This window comes from Diadema antillarum, unplaced genomic scaffold, assembly GCF_040938485.1.
Source record: "Diadema antillarum isolate AM-2024a unplaced genomic scaffold, OU_Dant_1.0 seq00001629_RagTag, whole genome shotgun sequence".
NCBI classification, from domain to species: domain Eukaryota; kingdom Metazoa; phylum Echinodermata; class Echinoidea; order Diadematoida; family Diadematidae; genus Diadema; species Diadema antillarum.
This window is the reverse complement of record NW_027272338.1, coordinates 427740-447956: the sequence shown is the minus strand read 5'-3', so window position 1 is coordinate 447956 and position 20217 is coordinate 427740. Positions and strand designations below refer to the sequence as shown.

The 20217-nt window shown below is 39.6% G+C and overlaps 1 protein-coding gene across 1 annotated transcript in view; it reads left to right on the top strand.

Annotated features, from left to right (window-relative positions):
- The first annotated feature begins 298 nt into the window (after positions 1 to 298).
- Positions 299 to 20217, top strand: part of LOC139711237 (amine oxidase [flavin-containing] B-like) — a 42375-nt gene continuing 22456 nt past the window's right edge. Inside the window, exon 1 of the mRNA XM_071623152.1 lies at positions 299 to 384. Coding sequence (XP_071479253.1) covers positions 336 to 384 — 49 coding nt within the window. The 5' untranslated portion in view covers positions 299 to 335. The remainder of the gene's footprint in view (positions 385 to 20217) is intronic.

The following is a 20217-nucleotide window of genomic DNA, read 5'->3' as shown; positions in this document are numbered from 1 at the left end:
GGATCCATATCAATTTAACCGTTGTTGGATTTCATAATTCATGATTTCATGTAATGCCCCTTGACGTATTTTCTATCAAAATACACACACCGTTTTTTTAATTAAAAGAGTTTTATCCAATCCACCCGTATCTCTCTTTGCCAATCGCTCATCTTTTTATTGTCGATCGATCAATTATTATTATCGTGAGTTGATCGATTACGTGGTCGCGGCGTTCTTGGCCTCTATCGCTGTAAAGAGTGTACGCATTGTAAATCGTGTCGTACGCAACGACGCCGTCATTCGCCCTTCATTCGACGTTCCGCGGAGGACGTATCAGGAGCCAGGGAGGAAAGATGCCCGGGAATAAGCGGCAGGTTATCGTCATCGGAGGTGGCATTAGCGGTAATAATACTGTCATTATGTTTTTGCTCCGGATTGATCATTATTGTGTTTGTTGGTGTGGTTTTGAGCCCGTATAATTCTGAACTTTGAGGCGAGAATGGACAGAGTTGTAGACAGAAAGGGAGAGAGGGAGCGTGAGCAACAGCGAGGTTCCCTGTCCTCACTCGTTGAGTTTGATTTGCAAGCACCTCGACTCCAAGGGTTGATGGACGAAGTATAAAGTGTAACACTGTATCGCATCCAGGTAGATTGATTACGAGTAATGAGGAAAACGTTCTTCTACTACCAATATTATTAGTCAATCCCATAGAACTGTGTTCCCTTGTTTTCTTTGAGAATAATAAATTTTGCGACATTTTCTCTTTTTCTTGGGTGGGGGGGGGGGGGGGGGGGGGTTATGAAAAGTGCCAAGCTATCATTCATCACTTTATATAGTGACTATTCAGTTCTCGTTGTGCTTACAAGATGAAAAGCTGTAGATTTAAGACATAGAAGAATGCGAGAATGCTTACGAACTCGATCTCATATAAGTATGTGATTAGAAATAAGTAAAGAGATTTATCTTTTTATTTATTGTTTGTTCATAATCATGAATTCCAAGGGTAATGAAAACACTCTTCCTTTTTAATGCATTCCTTTTATTGTTGATTAATAAGGTTGTATAGTTGCTCAAAGAATTAGGGTATAATTATTCCACTATCAGTATGTCCCCCCCCCCCCCAAAAAAAAAAAAAACAATCAGATTTTCGAATTGATAACACCCAATGGGGATTATGATTGACCTGTCTAAATGCTACTTCAGGGTCCTAAAATGTAACATCTTAGCTCTATTTTGCAGAAATTCCCATTCAATTTGGTTAAGCGGTCACACAGAAATGTAGATTGTTGTAAAGCATGTCATGAGCCTGATTCTTCCAATTTTAGCACGTCGATGCTCTTGTGTTTGAATACAATAGACAGAACTTGGAGGGAAGAGATTCCTAACATCTTCTACAAAATTCCTTATTTCTCTTTGACCACTGAAGCAAATCGAATGGAGTTTTCTGTAAGATGTGAGCAATGAGTTCTAGTTTCATACCCTGAATTCGTATTTAGATTGATTTACTATTTTTAAAGATATCATGCGGAGGGTCCTGTTGTGATTCTTTTTTGGGATATACGGTATTAAGGGTGCTCGTGGACAGCATCTTCGTATGTATATTGGCAAAAGCGACTCATGAAATGTGTAGTATTCAGATTTACTTTGCAGGCTATGGGTTAACTGTAATGAATGTGATTACAGTCAATATTAGTTTGTTTTGGTGTTTTGATTAAGTGAAAACGTATAGGTCTACAAATAGCATAGATTGCTTTACTTATTTCTTGATTGATTTGTAAAACATCGCGACCGGGCTCAAACAATAGGCTCCTAAACATAAGAGAGGTAATAGGTATGCTTGTATGCATCCGAGAATGAGAGAAAACATATCTTTCCTGCTTGGGAGGCTATTGGACGAAAAGATTTTTTTTTTCGTTTTGAATTGACTTGATCATTTATTCTGCCTTTTAAATATCATATTACTAGATATGACCAAAAAAATGTATTTCTACCGAAACATTTTCTTGTAAGACACACATATTTTCACCACTTGCGCTTGAATAACTTGCAGTCTACTTTATGAATGACGATTCCGTCTGATATTAGCCTTTTGGCAAGGCCCTCTCGCTGTATGTTGAAGAGGGCTCTGCTGAGTGTCGCGCTTGGCTGGGCTCGCTTTGCTCGCCCGTTACAGCGAGAAGGCCTTAACAAAAGGCTAGTCTGACGTAGGTTTAAAGGGTGTGTACAGTTCTGGTCGAGGTGAGGATTTAACTTTTAACGTTTTGCGAGATATTCAGAAACCACTCTATGAGATGTCAAAGAACATGCAGTTCTATGGGGTATCAAAAGTTTATTCGATGAAAATTGGTTTTGAAATGGCTGAGATATCCCAAAACAAGGTGAAACAAAGAAATCCTAATAAAGTTGTGGCATGTCGCCTTTTATTATCAGAACTTTTTTGGATATCTCAGCCATTTGAAAACCAATTTTCATCAAATAAACATTCAATCCTTCCTAAAATTACATGCTCTTTCATATTTCATAAAAAGGCTTTTCATTATCTCAGTTAGGAATGTTCAAAACATGAATCCCCACCGCAACCTATACTGTACAGTCCCTTTAAGAGATCCTCATCGTATGGTCTGTGCCGCTTCTGACACCCCTCCCCCACTTTTCCATTTCATGCAATGATGATGACCAGTGATAGATGACAGGCGTATCTTCAATCTCCGAGAACCTAAGCGTGTAGGGCCTATCAGAGATATCTCATCTCGCTTTCCCTTTTCATTCATTCTTTCTCTCTCTGTCTGTCTGTCTGTCTCTCTCTCTCTCTCTCTCTCTCTCTTTCCTTCTTCCATTCTTTCAAACTATTGTTTAATTCTTTTCACATGATGCTGAACAAAGTGCATACTGTGTAGTAATTTATTGTTCGCGAGTCATAAGGTTCTGTAGAATCCTTTGGCCAAATTCCGTTACTCATTGCAGAGAATATTACATTGTAAGATATACGAATAATTAATGAGTTGTGAGTGCATAGGGCACGAATATCGCACGAGGCGCGAGATAAGCCACTGGTCTATTCAACAAGGCGCGTAGCGCCGCATTGAATAGACCAGTGGCGAATCTCGCGCCGAGTGCGGTATTACGTGCCCCAATGCACGAACAAAATCATAAATTATTCGTTTTATACAACACCTTGTCCACAATCACAGTACTAAATTAGTGACCGCCAACTCAGGAAGGCCCAAAAATAAATGTAACAATTAGGCCGAGAATTGTAAACCACCCTGTGTACTGCTTTGGGATCACTGTGGTCCACGTAGCATATCAGAGTCAAACGTAAAAACACAGCAGTAAAAAGGCCGCAATACATGCAACTTGCTAGGTGAAGTAGCTGTGCGTACACGTTAACGTTGCAGTACTCCGCCGCGCCTGTTCTGTGAGACTTACCGGCAGCGCAGCGCAGCCGGCCAGCACGTACAATGTAGTTTGCTGGCGCTTTGCTAGTGTGAGCCACAGAACTCTGTGAGCGGCCGGCCATGCATTAGTAGCCCCCCGCGAAGCCGTGCTATAGTACCTTCGAGCCGTGCAATAGGCCCATGCCAGGGGCCTATTGTATGGCTGTCACTCTCAATGAGTTTGATAGGTATTTTCTATTGAATGTCATGTGACATGTTCTTGGCCAATCACAATTCGACATCATTCTGAGGTGTTGTATGATATAAGATAATTCACTGATAAGGAATACAGTCCCTAGGTGATGATTTACGCGTTTACAATACCGGAGTTGCATTATTTGGTGGCTACCTGTAAGCTGTCTTTTTGGTGTATCTTAAGCAAGTATGTATGACATCTAGCATTCTATTAGCTACTTTCTGATATTTACAACTGTCGCTGACAATCACAAAATTAATGGAACACCGTACAATTCTTTTGCTATGTTGATTTAAGATGTTTGAAATGTTGTTATCTTCATAGAGATAAGACATGGCTTTCCAATGGTTATTCGAGACTTTAACTATCATCATCCAGGCACCTACCCATAATCTAAACGTAGGGCAAAGGTTTGCACCCTACGACCCAGGGTCTACAGCAAGCACAAAATGACGATCATCAAATAATGTCTCCCGTCAGCGCTCAGTACATACAGTAGATGACTATGAAGTGTGATTATACAGGCAGCTATATATCCGCGACGCTAAACCAAAATAGATAAATAAGATTAAAAACAGAGAAATGAATAATTAATGATGATAGAAATGCTGTTCTGCAAATGTGCAAGACAGCTATTCCCAATAGAGCTCACGTTGTCAAAGCCTGGAGGAGGCGCGTCATATAGCAATAGCTATATATCTAAAGCTGCCTAATTTCTCCCACAGAGCAGACGTTCGAATTGATGGGACATGCCCAACTGAGATGACGTAGAAACTCCTACGCCCATAGTTTTATTTTTTTTTAATGCCATAGTCTGCGTTCGGCTTTGGAAAATACCAGGAAAAAAAATAAATGTCTGTTGCGTCTCAGTAACAAGAAAAAGTGTTAACCGTATAACAACGGTCGCTTGTGGTGTACCATCAGTAAGTATGAATTGCATTAAAACATGTATTTAGAGGTGATATTAGTCGCAAAGTGGTATTTGATAATAAGAGTTATATACGTTTAAAAAAGAAACCATACATGTGGTGTTCCTGAATGTTAAATTTTCGTAAGGCCTTATGCATTACAAAGTATGTTACATAATAGTCATGAGGCAACTCTTCGTGTATCGTAACAGACAGGTGCCAAAGCTTGCTTTAACAGTTTTGGTCTCTTTTATTCGAATGGATGGTTCTTCTGCAATTTCTTATGACTAAGTTTTGAACATTTCCAAGAAAACATTCTTTATTGTTGTTGATTTTTTTGTCAGTGTATACGTGTGATTGTTTGTTTGTTAGCAATGTTACTCAAAACAAAAAACAAAAAACAAAAAAAAAAAAAAACCTGAACGGAATTGACAAAATTTTCAGGATAGGTCTATTGTCGAAGAAGAAACATGCAATTAGTTTCTGGCCGATAATAAAGTCATGATTCTGATCCAGCAGGTTTTGTTCTGCTGTTGTTTATTTGTTTTTTCTGTAAGGATGCATGCACAGGTCTAGGGTGTTAGGGATCCTATACAGATCGCCTTTGCGCCTAATTGCTTCTATGGTAACGTTTGTCTCACTGTTTTTGTACTCAAAATTACGTATACACGTTTGAACGGATTCGTTCTTCTCTTTGTTGTTGATATTGTTATTGTTATCGGTGTTGTTGTTGTTGTTGTTGTTGTTGTTGTTGTTGTTGTTGTTGTTGTTGTTTATGAGATTACTGAATTAGAACATTGTTCCGGTAAAATAACAGAGGTTAAGTCGTTATTGTCAAACAAAAGACGACCGGCAGTATGCAATGCACAGAGTCACTTCATAAGCAGAAACAATTCAAATATTGATGCGTGCAAATCATCTCTTTTATTTCCATAATACATTTTCGCATGTATTTATGTGAGTTTCCCCTTTTGCTGGGATTAATATCATGTTCGTTGATGCCGCCATAAATTGTGGCTTATAATTGTGCCACCATAAACATTGAATCTTCCACTACTGTAGGAGTGGATGTAACAATATTCGAGAATCAGATGATCGATTTGGAGTATGATATTTCCCTTGATTAGTCGAAAGAAGTTGATAGGGATGGGAGCTAAAAGTGAGAAAAGCGGGAAGCCCATAATGACTGTGACTTAATGGCGTACGGTGAAGACCTGTAGGATGAAGGAGATAGAGAAAATGGGCGCATCGAGTTAAATACTCTCTATTCACAATGTGAATTTAATTGCGAGCGAAACGCTAATGAGGACGGGCGAGAAAAGAGGACGAACCCACGGAGCAAGATGAGATTCTTACGCAATGTCGATCGTCCCTAATTAGGGAGTTGGGGGTAAGGACCTTTATTAGTCTTCGTGCAGAGCCGGCATTGAGGTCCTTTGAAACTACCAGGGATGGAAACGAATGTGTTCATATACGAATGTTATGTTCGTGTGTGTTTGTGTGTGTGTGTGTGTGTGTGTGTGTGTGTGTGTGTGTGTGTGTGTGTGTGTGTGTGTGTGTGTGTGTGTGTGTGTGTGTTTGCGTGCGTACAAAAAGAAACACATAACAGACAGACGGAAAATAATGAGAGGGAAGGGGGGAAGAGGGGTGAGAAAGAAAAAGAGGGATGATGTACTGATTTCGGGCTAATTCCTGGCAATGTAAGACAGCATACACGTATGTGTTTAGGTAAAGGATACAGACGGAATCATAATGTTCAAGAAAACAAAACAAAAAAAGAACACAGGTTGACATCCAGATTTATGATAAACACTTTCTTTAGGCAATAATGACATGTTACCATGCATACCTATATGCGCGTATGATAGTTACCTTCACTTTCCCCGTGTTCAAGAGGGGCTGTGTGCGGCTAGCCATATGTTTTATCACGAGCAAAATGACTCTCAACAGTTATCAGGGGCGGATCCAGGAATTCTGTAAAGGGGGGGGGGGGCGTGACTAATATTTCTGGTGCCACTTCCGGGTTTCATTTCATTGTTTTTCTTTTTATTTCTTTTGTATTTTACCAAAAATAAAGGGGGGCGTGCGCCGGTTGCGCCCCCCTCTGGATCCGCCACTGGTTATTAAAGCGTGAAATATTGCCTGATGTACCAGACGTTCGTGTCCATTGAGTTTTTGTCAACGTGGCATAATCTTATGTCTATAGTCATATCAGTCTTTTGCGAGAATGAATTGCTGAATGTATATAAAGGCCGAGATAGTAGATCTGTTTGACTGAGACGTAGACGAACTGCGATAACACAGTTCTAGACTATTCCCAATCAATTAATACTTTCATATCACGTGACGAATGACGTGACTTATCTTACAGCATTGCCATTGTCGGAAGACCAGAAGCAATTTCCAAACATGACGCAGATTATATTTCGGCTCTCATGAATCTTGATAGATAGCGAGGATTTGGGTGGGGGAAGACTCAAATTGCAGTCGACGTAGGAATTGCATGTTTGAATGACTTATGAATTACTCTCATATTTCTATAAAGTATATGAAAAGCTACAAAGCACATTAGATTTGAAATAGCAAAACGCAGGTAGATCTTCTTTAATAGAGTTTTTGAGTAGCATCCAGCAACCAAAAAAAAAAAAAAAAATGTGGCAAACATTGACAATCGGCGACCAAGCCCTGAAATTCTGTCGGTAATTGTAGTTGGCGATCGGTTGTCTAGCACCTTCCGAACACAAGATCTAATAATGAATAGGAGTTAGCCCGCACAAGGCTTGGAAAATAGTCGGCAGCTGGTCGGCAGCAGGTCGATGGGTGGTCGGCGATTGGTCGGCGACTAAACAGTGCTAAATGGAGACCACTTCCTATCTGTCGTCGATTGGTTGCTGATGTCCGTTTGGCGCTCGTCAACCATTTTGTTACAGGATTACACAGTCATGAATAGCACTATACAAGTATTCGTATTCTACATGCTGAAAATGATTTGTTAGCATGGTTCTGCTCAAACAAGTCCAGGTCATGTATTTACTGATTGATCAAATGGGGACAAAAATGGTGCGGCATGGGTGAGGCTTTAGATATCAGGGAGGGTTGTGTTTGGGGAGTGGGATTCTCATAGCAGAGAAAGAAGGGCATGGGGAGACCGTGTTTCTCATCTCCTGATGGAACCTCCCGTGTTCCATGAACTGTTGCAGAGGTAGATTTTATTCGCATTTACCACATGATTATGTTATATACGTGTATACTTCACATGAGAGCGTGATACATGACTTGAATCGGTAGAAGTTCCGTGGATGATAGTTGTTTGAAGAAGCAAGGTGTTATGCATATTCGTGTTAATGTTTTTGTCCGGTTTCTTTCTGCATATACTTGACATAGGGAAGGTACAATTCTTGTAGAGTCCTCCATCGTAAAAACACACAACCCAATATCGTGCTTACTAATTTTCTTCGTTTGTTGAGCAAAAGTTGGTACCTGTGACAATAGCACAGAAACAATTTATCATGTTCATCTGGTATTCTAGACCACAGTATACACTGGTATACATAATATACTTGTAGAATATGAAAATGTGGAAAGAATAGAAGCTAAGTGGTGTCCATACCGAATACTTGCCCAGCACAATACATGACTGACGGCAACTCAGGGAAAGATTTTGAAGCAGATGGGATTCCCCCCCCCCCCCCCACTTCATTGGTGATAGTAAATGACATATGTCACCATCAAATGCCCTCAGAACTCAGTATAAGTACGATCATAGCTACAAAGGGGTTTTCCATCATTCGGCAGGGTGTCGTTGATTGATGCCTACTACATTATAACAACAGTGTTAAGTTTATAATGTGTGGACGTTGTCGCTATGGGTCAGCACCTGACCGTCGTGTCTTCAACCAGGCGGACGTCAACACGGTCAAAACTCCACCAAATATTGATAGTGTCCTGTCACACAGGATCCTATAGTCAGAGGAGTCTGACAAAGATTCTGCTATAGGATCGAAAAATCAGCCCTTTTGACCCCATTTTACTCCACTGGCTGTAGGACAAGCATTTTTTTCAGCAGCTTTTTTTTGCTCGTTATTTAAAAAAAGATATAGTGATATAATCTGACGACTTGGCAAATGGTTGCCTGTCCGTCTTTAAGCAAAAAATAAAACGGTCGGCAGTGGTCGAAAATTGTTCGGCAATTGTCCGGCAACTGCTTGCCAACCAAAAATGTTCATACCAAGGACCAGAAATCATTGAAGACCTGCCTTAAAGAGGGAAAAATGGTTTTCGACGCAACAAATAAAACCTGTAGCCGTCGATAAAGCCCATCCGTGACCGGTCGCCGAAATCTGAAAACCATTTACCGCCTTCCAAAAAAGTTTTTACGACCTCTTACAACCAACTGCCTACCTGCGATTTCAGAGGTTGTAGAATGGTCGACAACCGGCCATGGCATATGTGTGACCGGGACTGCAATAGTTATGGTCAATCTTTTTTTTTACATTTCCACTTTAAGACAGTAGTCAGCGATTCATGATTCCATAGGAAACATGAAAAGTAGAACTATTACCTTTGTCATATCTGTCCTTAACTGTCTCTTCGTTTTAAGTTTCTTATCTCCTATAAGTTTCATGAAAACAGCATTCTGCTGCATACCCTCTCAACCTCCTCTTTGTTTTGTTCTTCTTGCTGGTGTTGGGATTAGAATGGACAGTAAAAAGGTGTATCATATATATTACATACATATATTTTTGTATTTACAGTTGTTTTATTCTCGATACCAAACACGAGACCATCTGGTCTATTTAAATTTCTTCTCTCGTAAATTTCTACAAGTTTCGTGAAACCAGCATTCTACACTTATCCCCATTCGATCCCTGTACTATAGTTGATTTTTTTTTTAATTTCTTGCTGGGATGGAGATGTGTTGTGAGATGGGCGTATATCACATACAACATAACTTTATATGATAATATATTGACGTATAGGTTTGTAATATTTATATTACAGCAATAATTTGAACCTTAGCTGTGAATTATGCTTAACTTAGCTATATACAGTCAGGAATCCAACCGAAAATGAAACAGCAGAAACACTGTCTAACAGTCTAATGGACTCTGGAACGCAACCAGTATCAGTTACCTGTCATCATGAAGTCATGTCACGTGTACTCACAGACATGCCATATCAGCATATCCCACCTCTTACCGCCATATGTACTGTGTTCTCAACATCAAGTGTTTACATATATTCTGTTGACCTACATGACGTTTTCCTTTTTGATTGGGGGAGCAGTGTTACATTTATGTAAGTTTTCATTGGAAGAGGGTCTACACGGAGGTGGTGAGGAAGAGACCGAGAGGTTTTAAAGAGAACTAAAATATGAAAAGCAAACACTAAAACGTGTTTTTTTTCTTTTTACAACAAGTGAAAAAATGATATCAATTTAATTGACTTATTTGCGTGAATTACAGCAACTTTCAAACAATGAAAAGATGGAGCATATTTTATTTAGGCCTACGTGACATACAATCGACTGACAGAATATAACATACAAAAATAACGAAATTATGGTGAAGTTGCAGTGATTTGTTTTATTAGTGTATAGAACTTTCAGAAATGCCAAGAGAATATAAACTGGTTTGGTTCCATTAGTATCGTTTTCTGTCTCTTTAAATTATTGAATATCATGATGATAATTCTGTGCAACAAAACGCCCACCATAGGTATGGCGTTCAAGGCTCTATGAAGACTGGCCATGTGTTGTCGTTGGGTTGAGTTTTTTTTTTAATTACGTTTCTACACTTCTCACTATGAACATCCATGAAATGCTAAACATATAAGCGAGAGGGTAATTATCACTGGACGGAGAGTTCACGATTTCTCCCTTAATTACTCACGTATCCATTTGCTAGATTACAAACAATACTGTACTTAATACCCGGGCTTAATACCTTTGTTCAATTGACTTTGTGTTATATAAAGTTTATGTATTATGTTTATGATTATAATGCAGAAATAATCAATCAATCAATCAATCAATCAATCAATCAATCAATCAATCAATCAATCAATCAATCAATCAATCAGTCTCCTCGTCGAATGTCTGAACATAATTATTACCCCATCCATGCCAATGAAACGTCAAGCCAAAAAAGCCTTTCCACAATCCTCCTCACATGCATGCAGAAGTAATTGTATGGACCGTACTAGGCCTGCAGACGATGGCCAAAAAGTGGCTTAAAAAAGGTTCAACTGGCAACTATCGTATAACAAGCAAATTCTAACTTTTTTAAAAAGTATACATCCTGACAATATCCCACCTGAAATTTACCCCAAAAAATCTAATCGGAACATGCTCAAATGACGTCATCAAAATGGCCTCTTAAGATCTGCAATTTTGCCAGAGTAATTGTCACTTCGACATCTCTAATAATAAAAATTGAATATTTCGGAAAGGAGGTAATTCTAGCTACAGTAATGCTATTTCTCATGTACCTCAGGTCATCAGCCATCAATCATGCTCATTTTCAGTTGAGCTGGTGAGTTGTACGCATACCAATAGCGTTTCTATAGCAACCTTACACTGACGTAGTAGAAATAAACAAAAAATTCATAATAGTTTTCATAATTTTCATTTAATTTGTTGAAATATAATAAGAATGCCTAAATATATATTTTTTGATGTGTCTTGTTGGTTTCAGCGAAGTGCCGAACCAATTTCCGTCTTAATCATGTGTTAATATGGGGGAATATAGTCATTGCCATGGTAACGCTTTCATGAAAAAAAAACCCTAAATGATAAAATGTAATTCCTTCTACGCAAATAGTTATAAATTAAGCTTAATAACTTTCAAATAAGTAGGTGCCCAGTAAACGTATCCAGTCACTAGATGACTCAACTCATTGTAAGGCTAACCATGGTCACCAAAATTGTTTCCATGGCAACGAGAAAGAGCTTCGGAAACAGGTTTACGCAATGGAATGAGAGTGCAATTTCAACATATCTGTCAAGTGTCATTTTGCTTGTGTATTCTGTTTATCAAAATATATTAATATGGATGTCACATTTGAGGTAAAGAACTATGTGACAATCTGTATTAATTACATTGCATTTCTTGGAAACAATCGTGCCCTTGCTATAAGGCATGACAGCATGTACGTTTGAAACATAATATATTCGCGTCATAGGATAATATATGTTTTCTATATTGCCAAGGGGATAAAGGGCATTTTGGGGGCACACGGCACCGGGTCGCCCTTCAATATAAGCACCCTCTTTATCATGTAGATCTTGTATGGTAAATCTTCTATCATTTCGATGACTTTTCATTGATGTAAGAGTATATTTGCTGCATTGCCGGACCTACTTTTAAAACAATTCACGTTAGAACAACTGTATTTGCGTTGCTAATATCCGTATTTTGTAATAAAGGCCGTGAGTGTAGGTGTAAATTTAGACACCTCCTCAAAGCTTACCTTTGAATGTTCACCTTTTTTAAAATGTAGCTATTGTAGAGCAATGCTTCCTCTAGTAATTGGTTGCATTTTTGGATACAAAAGTGCCTTTGCAATACGGCACGATGGAATTTCGAAAACATGCACGTTTGGAACATATATATATTTGCGTTATATGATATTACAGTGTTTTTTATATTGCGGTGAGGGTGGAGTATTTTTGGCACATCCCACATGGTTGCCGTTTAATGCGCACCCTCTTCACTGTATAGATCTTGTAAAGTTAAGTCTCTTCTATCATTTCCATTGCTTCCCGTCGATGAAAATTGTATTTGCTGTATTGCCGGGACTACTTTTACAACCATTCACGCTAGAACAACGGTATTTGCGTTGCTAATGTTATGTGTTCTGTAACAAGAGGGCGTAAGCTTAGGTGTGAATTTAGACACTTCTCAAGGGATTAATTTTAAATGTTCACCCTTTTGACAATTTATTTATTGTAGAGCAATGTCTCCTCTGTTAATAAGTTGTATTTCTTGGACATAAAAGTGCCTTTGCTGTATGGCACGATGGCATTTTGAAGTCATACACGTTTGGAACATATATAATAATATTCGCGTTATAGGATTTTATATGTCTTATATATTGCCGTGAGGGTGGAATATTTTTGGCACATACCTCAGGGTTGCCATTTAATGTCCACCCTCTTCACTGCATAGATCTTGTAAAGTTAAACCTCTTCTATCATTTCCATGACTTTTCATTGTTAAAAAGTGTATTTGCTATATTGCCGGAACTGCTTTTAAAACCATCCACGCTATAGAACAACGATGTTTGTGTTGCTAATATCTATATTTTGTCTTAAGGGGGCTTGAGCGTAGGTGTACTTTGGACAAATCCCATGGGGTTGTCTTTTAATGTTCACCCTCTTGACGATATGGATATTGTTGAGCAATGTCTCCTCTATTAAGTACAACGTATTTTTGAGAACAAAAGTGCCCTTGATTTACGGCTCGATCGAAGTTTGAAAACATATATGTTTGGAACATATAGTGTATTCGCGTTAATGATATTCAATGTTTTCTATATTGCCATGAGGGTGGTGCACTTTGGGGGCACATCCCACAGGATTGGCATTTAATGTACATCCTCCCACTAAATAGATATTTTGAAGCAACGCTTTTCCTATCATTTCCACGACATTCATTGATATAAAAGTGTGTAGCTGTATTGCTGCAACTACTTCTAAAACCATGCATGCACGAAAGAACGTCAGCATTTGCGTTCATAGTATCCGTGTGATGTAATTACGGGTCTTGAGCGGCGGTGTAATTCTGGAGATTTCCCAAGGGATTGCTTTTGAATGTTCACCCTTTTGACAATAGAGTTTTCTTTTTGTAATTATATTGCATTTCTTACAAACAAAAGGGCTATTGCTCTACAACCGTAACGATCGGGAAAATGTGAAGGCATGGAAAATTGAAACATATTTGTGCTATATGCTAGTGCATGTTTCTATATTGCCATATGATTGCCGTGGGGTTAGATGATTTTGAACACATCCCACTCGGTTGCCGTTGAATGTGCACCCCTTTGACTATATGATGATTGCAAAGCAGTGTCTCTACCATTTAGAAATCATGAAAAGTAAAGTGTCTTTACTTACCACTCGGCAAAACGACTTTACATGCATGTACAAGTGAGTTTGCTTTGGCATAAATGCATGTTTTGTTAATCTGTTTCAGGACCACGACGGTCAGGGTAGGGGTAATCTGGGCACTTCCCAAGGGCTTGACAAAATATATATTGTAAAGCAACGTGTCCTATATCACCTTAATTGCATTTTACGAACATAAAAGCGTATGTGCTACACAGGCGGAAGAGCTTTTCAGAGGTATGTAACCATGAAACATTTTTCTCGGTTGTATACTGCATGTTTTTCATCGCCTTTAGGATGCATGGAGTTACTTTGAGCACCTCTCCTAAGGTGGTCTTTGCAAGTGAGCCCTTTGGACTGCATAGACATTGTAGATCAATGTTGTTATTTTATCTCTACCCCGGCAACTTTTATAGAAAAAAAGTGTCTTGATATGGCAGGAATGCAATTCAATACGACTCAATTTAATTTTTATTTCATTTTCAACAAGAACAGATCGAGACATCACTTTCTTTGTAAAAGAAAATGAGGTGCGTAAAACTATGTCGAATGAAACGAATTTACAATGACGATAGCACCATACGATAATTATACATAAACATAAAACTCAAGTGATAGTCATAAAACTCAAGGAACGACTTTTTTTTGAGACATGTACTTTTGGAACGACTGTAATTGCGTTGATATTTTCCTTACAAAGAGTCATGTATAGAGGCAATTAATGTGGGTACTTCCCATATAGTACGCTCCCTTCGAATGATAACCACTCTAACTATGTCAGTGTAAGTCAAAATTGCAGAGCAATATATCGTCTGTTGACTCCGTTGAATTTCATTTAATTAAAGTTTCTTTGCTAGAGGACCAAAAGGACTGTTTAAAGGCATGTACCCATAGAACATAATTATGTATTTGCGTTGGTACATGATTATTGCATGTCTTAGACTGCCTTTGGGTGGGGTAATTTTTGGCGCCCTCCACGTGGTTGCCTTCGTATGTGAACCATTTTTACTCTATAGATATTGTAGAACAAAAATTCTTCTATAACTTTCACTGAATTTTAATGGAAATGAAACTAAAAGGACGTTATGCACAGAGTTTTTTCGCTTCAAACAGCTGTATTCACGTGTGTATAATTATGTTTTGTACCGATCCGTGAGAGTATAGGTATGAATTCGGGTACCTCCCTACGAGTCGCTTTGACTGTGCACCACTTTTTAAAGATAATTATACACATTGTAGGAAAATGTCTTTGTCAATGCCAATTCTATTTCATGGAAATAAAAGAGTCTTTGCTAGACGGCCAAACGACTTAAAAAAAAATAAAATCTCGTACGCTTAAAACAACGGAAATCGCGTTGGTTGATGCATGTTGTGTAAATGGTCGTGGGGATAATATGATCGACTGGGGTGACTTTGGGCACTACCTACAGGGTTTCCTTTGACTGTGCCATCTTCAATATCTCAAAACCCTCAAGGATGCAAGAGATGAATCATCAAGATTCGAGCAAACCACCCTCCAAATAGAGTTCATTCATTACAAAATTAGACAAGTTAAGATGTTGACACTTGTTTAATTTCGTACTTTTAAGCTATCATTATCTGGTGGATAACAGACTCTAATTTTATGATATTATTCATGCTAGTTTACTAAGGCTGTAAAGTTTGGGTTTGGTGAAGAGAAACTGAAATATCATATTTGAACACTCTTGATATGCTCATATCGGGCACCTTGATGCATTAGAATATTCCGTTGGCTCGGAACCCTTTGCATATTATGCAAGAGGCCGAGATTATATAGGCCTACGTGGAAATGTTTGCATCGCACTAACTCACATTGCAAACATAGGTTTCAACATCTTCGGTGTTCCAATCTGAAACCTAGAAGCAATGTTTTCATGGAAATACTGTATTTTTATCATTATGGGAGCTAATTTGCATACTATGCAAATGAGGCCCAGACTATGTAGGGCCTACATGGAAATAGTTGCATCGCATGAACTGACATCGTAAACATAAATTTCAACACTTTCGGTGTTCCAGTCTCAATCCCAGAAGCATTTTTTTTTTTCATGGAAACACTGTATTTTTATCATTAGGCCTATGGGAGCTAATTTGCATATTATGCAAATGAGGCCCAGACTACGTACATGTCATGGCGAATGTTTGCATCACACTAACTGACATTATAAACATAGGTTTCAACACTTTCGGTGTTCCAATCTAAAACCTAGAAGCATAGTTTTCATGGAAACACTGTATTTTTATCATAATGGGTGCTAATTTGCATATCATGGAAATTTAGCCACTATGCCCCACTGGATTTCTTGGGACTTTGAGTAAGGTGTTTAGTAGCCCATAACAAGCACTGGCGTAGCCAGGGGGGGCGATGGGGGCGGTCGCCCCCCCCCCCCCCCCTAAGATTTGGACCGGGGATTTGGGAGGCGGAAAAAAAAAATGCGTGTATATTGTATGCATGCACATGAAGCGGGTCTCCTTTTGAACCTTTCATCAAATAAGATATTTTTTGAATATTTCACTCAAAGTGTGCACCAGATCGTTGAATTTCAATTCAAAATATGCAAAATTTCTCGTGCTTGGGAGGGGGTATCCCCCTCCCAAACCCTCCCCCTCTGTGCCTCTTTCCTTAGCTTAGTACACTTTTTAGATTGAAAAAAAAAATGAATAATTCTGAGTGCACAACACTTATCACTTATATTCCGAAAAACTCAAGGTTCCCTCATGTATAAGGGGAATTTCCCCTTTTAATCGACCCTTTCCTCCCTCAGTCCCCCCGCCCCATCAGTTTTTTTTTTTTTTTTTTTTTTTTTTGATTTCCCAAATGTTGGTTCCATCAAATATGCGTATACGAGATATCTCAATTTCAACCTTAAAAAGGCAAAAGCTCCATCGGAAGAGAAGGGTGGAGATAACACTCGCCCACGCCTTCTCCCTGCTCGCCCGCCCCTCCCCCCCCCCCCCCCCTTCCGCCATGCATAGAAAAAGACTGTGGCTATACCCAGATCGCTTTATTTCAATTCTAAAAACGCAAAAACTCCGCGAGCGGGAGGGGGAATCCCCCTTCCCCTAAGCTCTACCTCACTAGACTTTATACATACAGATGGTGTACATTCGGAATAAGAGCTAAATTCCGTGATTTCACTTCGATGAAAAAGTATTGCACCAAAAATTTACACATGATCGCTGAATTTCAGGTCTGAAAACGCAAAATCACCTTCGTGTGGGAGGGGATATGCCCCTATCTACACCCTGTGCTTTTTCTGTTTGATTGCTGAACAGACAGCGTTCATGATATTCAGTGTAAGAATTGTTTAATACAAGAAGATTATTTAAATGATACCATTTTATAGGCAAATTGTTCAATGATAATCTACACTAAAATATACTGCAACCTTAAACAAGTGGGACTGTTTCACGTCGATAAAACGCGCAAAAACATGCATCAAATTGCACCATTTGCAACAGCAAAATGCAAAAAGTTCTCACCATGGGAGGGGGGAAACCCCCCTCCCACACCCTCCCCTCCCCCTTCGCTCGCTCCGCTCGCTCGGGTTCAGTCGCGTTCATGATATTCAGTGAAAAGAATTAATACAAGAAGATTATTTAAATGATACCATTTTATAGGCAAATTGTTCAATGATAACCTACATCAAAATATACTGCTATGGTATACCTTAAACAAGTGTTACTGTTTCACGTCGATAAAACGCGCAAAAACATGCATCAAATTGCACCATTTGAAACGTCAAAATGCAAAAAGTTCTCACCGTGGGAGGGGGGTCACCCCCTCCCACGCCCTCCCCCCCCCCCCCCCCCCTCGCTCGCTCCGCTCGCTCGGGTGCAGTCGCGTTCATGATATTCAGTGAAAAGAATTAATACAAGAAAGGGCTTTTTACACTTGTAAAATTTTGCTTAGCCCCGGACCAACGGTGGGGCTAAGGGGGGGGGGGGGGGGGGGGGGGGGCTTAGCCCCACCGTTGGTACGGGACTATCCTTAGCCCACTTTCTGTTTACACTCGTTTTTGCCAAAGTGGGCTAGCCCCACCGATAGTACGGTACTATCTGGCCCTGCAAAATAGCAGGGGGTAGCACCGCAATTGCGGTGCCAAGCAAGTGAGTGTAAACAGAACGAAAAAATAATCCTGGGCTAAGCGACGGAGACGAAGTCCGACCCTCACTGACCAATCAGAAACGAGGCAATCAAGTGCTGCCGGTGCGTGCGTGTACGTGTACAGTACACAGCGTAATTATGAATATTCATGTGGTTTGGAAAGTCCGGGGCTAAGAAATACGAGTGTAAAAAGGTCAGATTTCTCCTTAGCCCCGGACAAGAGATAGTACGGGACTAATTGGCGAGTGTAAAAAGCTGAAAAATTGGTACGGGACTAACGATAGTCCTGGGTCAGAGAAAGTCCGGGGTTAAGAAACACAAGTGTAAAAAGCCCTGAAGTGTATTTAAATCATACCATATTATAGGCAAATTGTTCAATGATAACCTACATCAAAATATACTGCAACCTTAAACAAGTGGGACTGTTTCAACTCGTTAAAACACGCAAAAACATGCATCAAATTGCACCATTTGCAACATCAAAATGCAAAAAGTTCTAACCGTGGGAGGGGGGACACCCCCCTCCCACACCCTCCCCTCCCCCCTCTCTCGCTCCGCTCACTCGGGTTCAGTCGCGTTCATGATATTCAGTGAAGAGAATTAATACAAGAAGTTTATTTTAATTATACCATTTTATAGGCAAATTGTTCAATAATAATCTACATCAAAATAAACTGCTACCTTAAACGAGTGGGACTTTCACGTCGATAAAACGCGCAAAAACATGCATCAAATTGCACCATTTACAACATCAAAATGCAAAAAGTTCTTACCGTGGGAGGGGGGACACCCCCCTCCCACACCCTCCCCTCCCCCCTCGCTCGCTCCGCTCGCTCGGGTTCAGTCGCGTTCATGATATTCAGTGAAGAGAATTAATACAAGAAGTTTATTTAAATTATACCATTTTATAGGCAAATTGTTCAATGATAATCTACATCAAAATAAACTGCTACCTTAAACGAGTGGGACTTTCACGTCGATAAAACGCGCAAAAAATGCATCAAATTGCACCATTTGCAACATCAAAATGCAAAAAGTTCTTACCGTGGGAGGGGGGACACCCCCCTCCCACACCCTCCCCTCCCCCTAGCTCGCTCCGCTCGCTCGGGTTCAGTCGCGTTCATGATATTCAGTGAAAAGAATTAATACAAGAAGTGTATTTAAATGATACCATTTTATAGGCAAATTGTTCAATGATAATCTACATCAAAATAAACTGCTACCTTAAACGAGTGGGACTTTCACGTCGATAAAACGCGCAAAAAATGCATCAAATTGCACCATTTGCAACATCAAAATGCAAAAAGTTCTTACCGTGGGAGGGGGGACACCCCCCTCCCACACCCTCCCCCCCCCCCCCCCTCGCTCGCTCCGCTCGCTCGGGCTCGGTCGCTTCGCTCCCTCGCACACTAACCGCCCCCCCTAAGATGAAATCCTGGCTACGCCGTTGATAACAAGTAGCACTGTAGTGGAATTTCCTACTGCAATTAGTATGGTGGGTGAAACCCTAATTTGACTGGACTAATGTGATCTATGACAAAATGTGTATCCAGTTTCTGTTAACAGTGCTTCATTTCTTTCAGAAGTACAGTATTTGTTGTAGTAGTCCATCGAGTATAATGAGCTTGCTTTGATATCGTACAGAAATCCATGCAAGACCCGTTTCACCGACATTGATTTCAGTGAGATCAGTGTCAATTAGTGTTTTCAGTTTCACTTATCAAGTCCTCGTGACTGAAACATAATAAAAAAAGTGAGATAGCGAGACTGAAACCAGTGAAGTGAAACTGAAACCAATGAGAAGTTTGGTGAAACACCCTACAGGACTGTAAGAAAGGAACAGCCATGAACTAACAAGGGGGGCTGAGGTGGAGGAGGGTCTCATCTAATATGAGAAATTGACTTAATCTATGTTCTATGCCTAATTGGCTTGAACGAAATGTCAGATTGTCTTATGATTGTGCCAAATGCAAAACGAAAAACAACAAAAAATCCAGCTACTGAGATGGAATATACATAATACACCACTAATAATGAAAACTGTGATATCTGGACAGCTGTGTTATACTCACGTAATAGCTACAGGCAAATTTGAGTGTAACCATGGTAGCTATGGTCTCTCACAGGTTAGGTCTCAACTCTAGTCTATTAAATTTACATACTTATATAAATTTAGAATGGTGTTTATCGTTGAGAGGGTGTTGCATTTTTTGTTTGAGAAAAAAAAATGTTTTCAGCATAAAGTTGCCATAGAAATGACCTACTTTGGGCTCAGATTTTTTGAAAAGAGGTCACAAATGGGCCCAATTTTGTTTGAAGAAAGGCAGGAAATAAGAAATACATACACTGGCAACTTATCTAATGATTATAATGTCAGTTGTATAATGAACACTTGAGATATCCTAAAATTCTCATTGATTTTTTTTTTTTTGGGGGGGGGGGTTTTGGGGTGGCCATA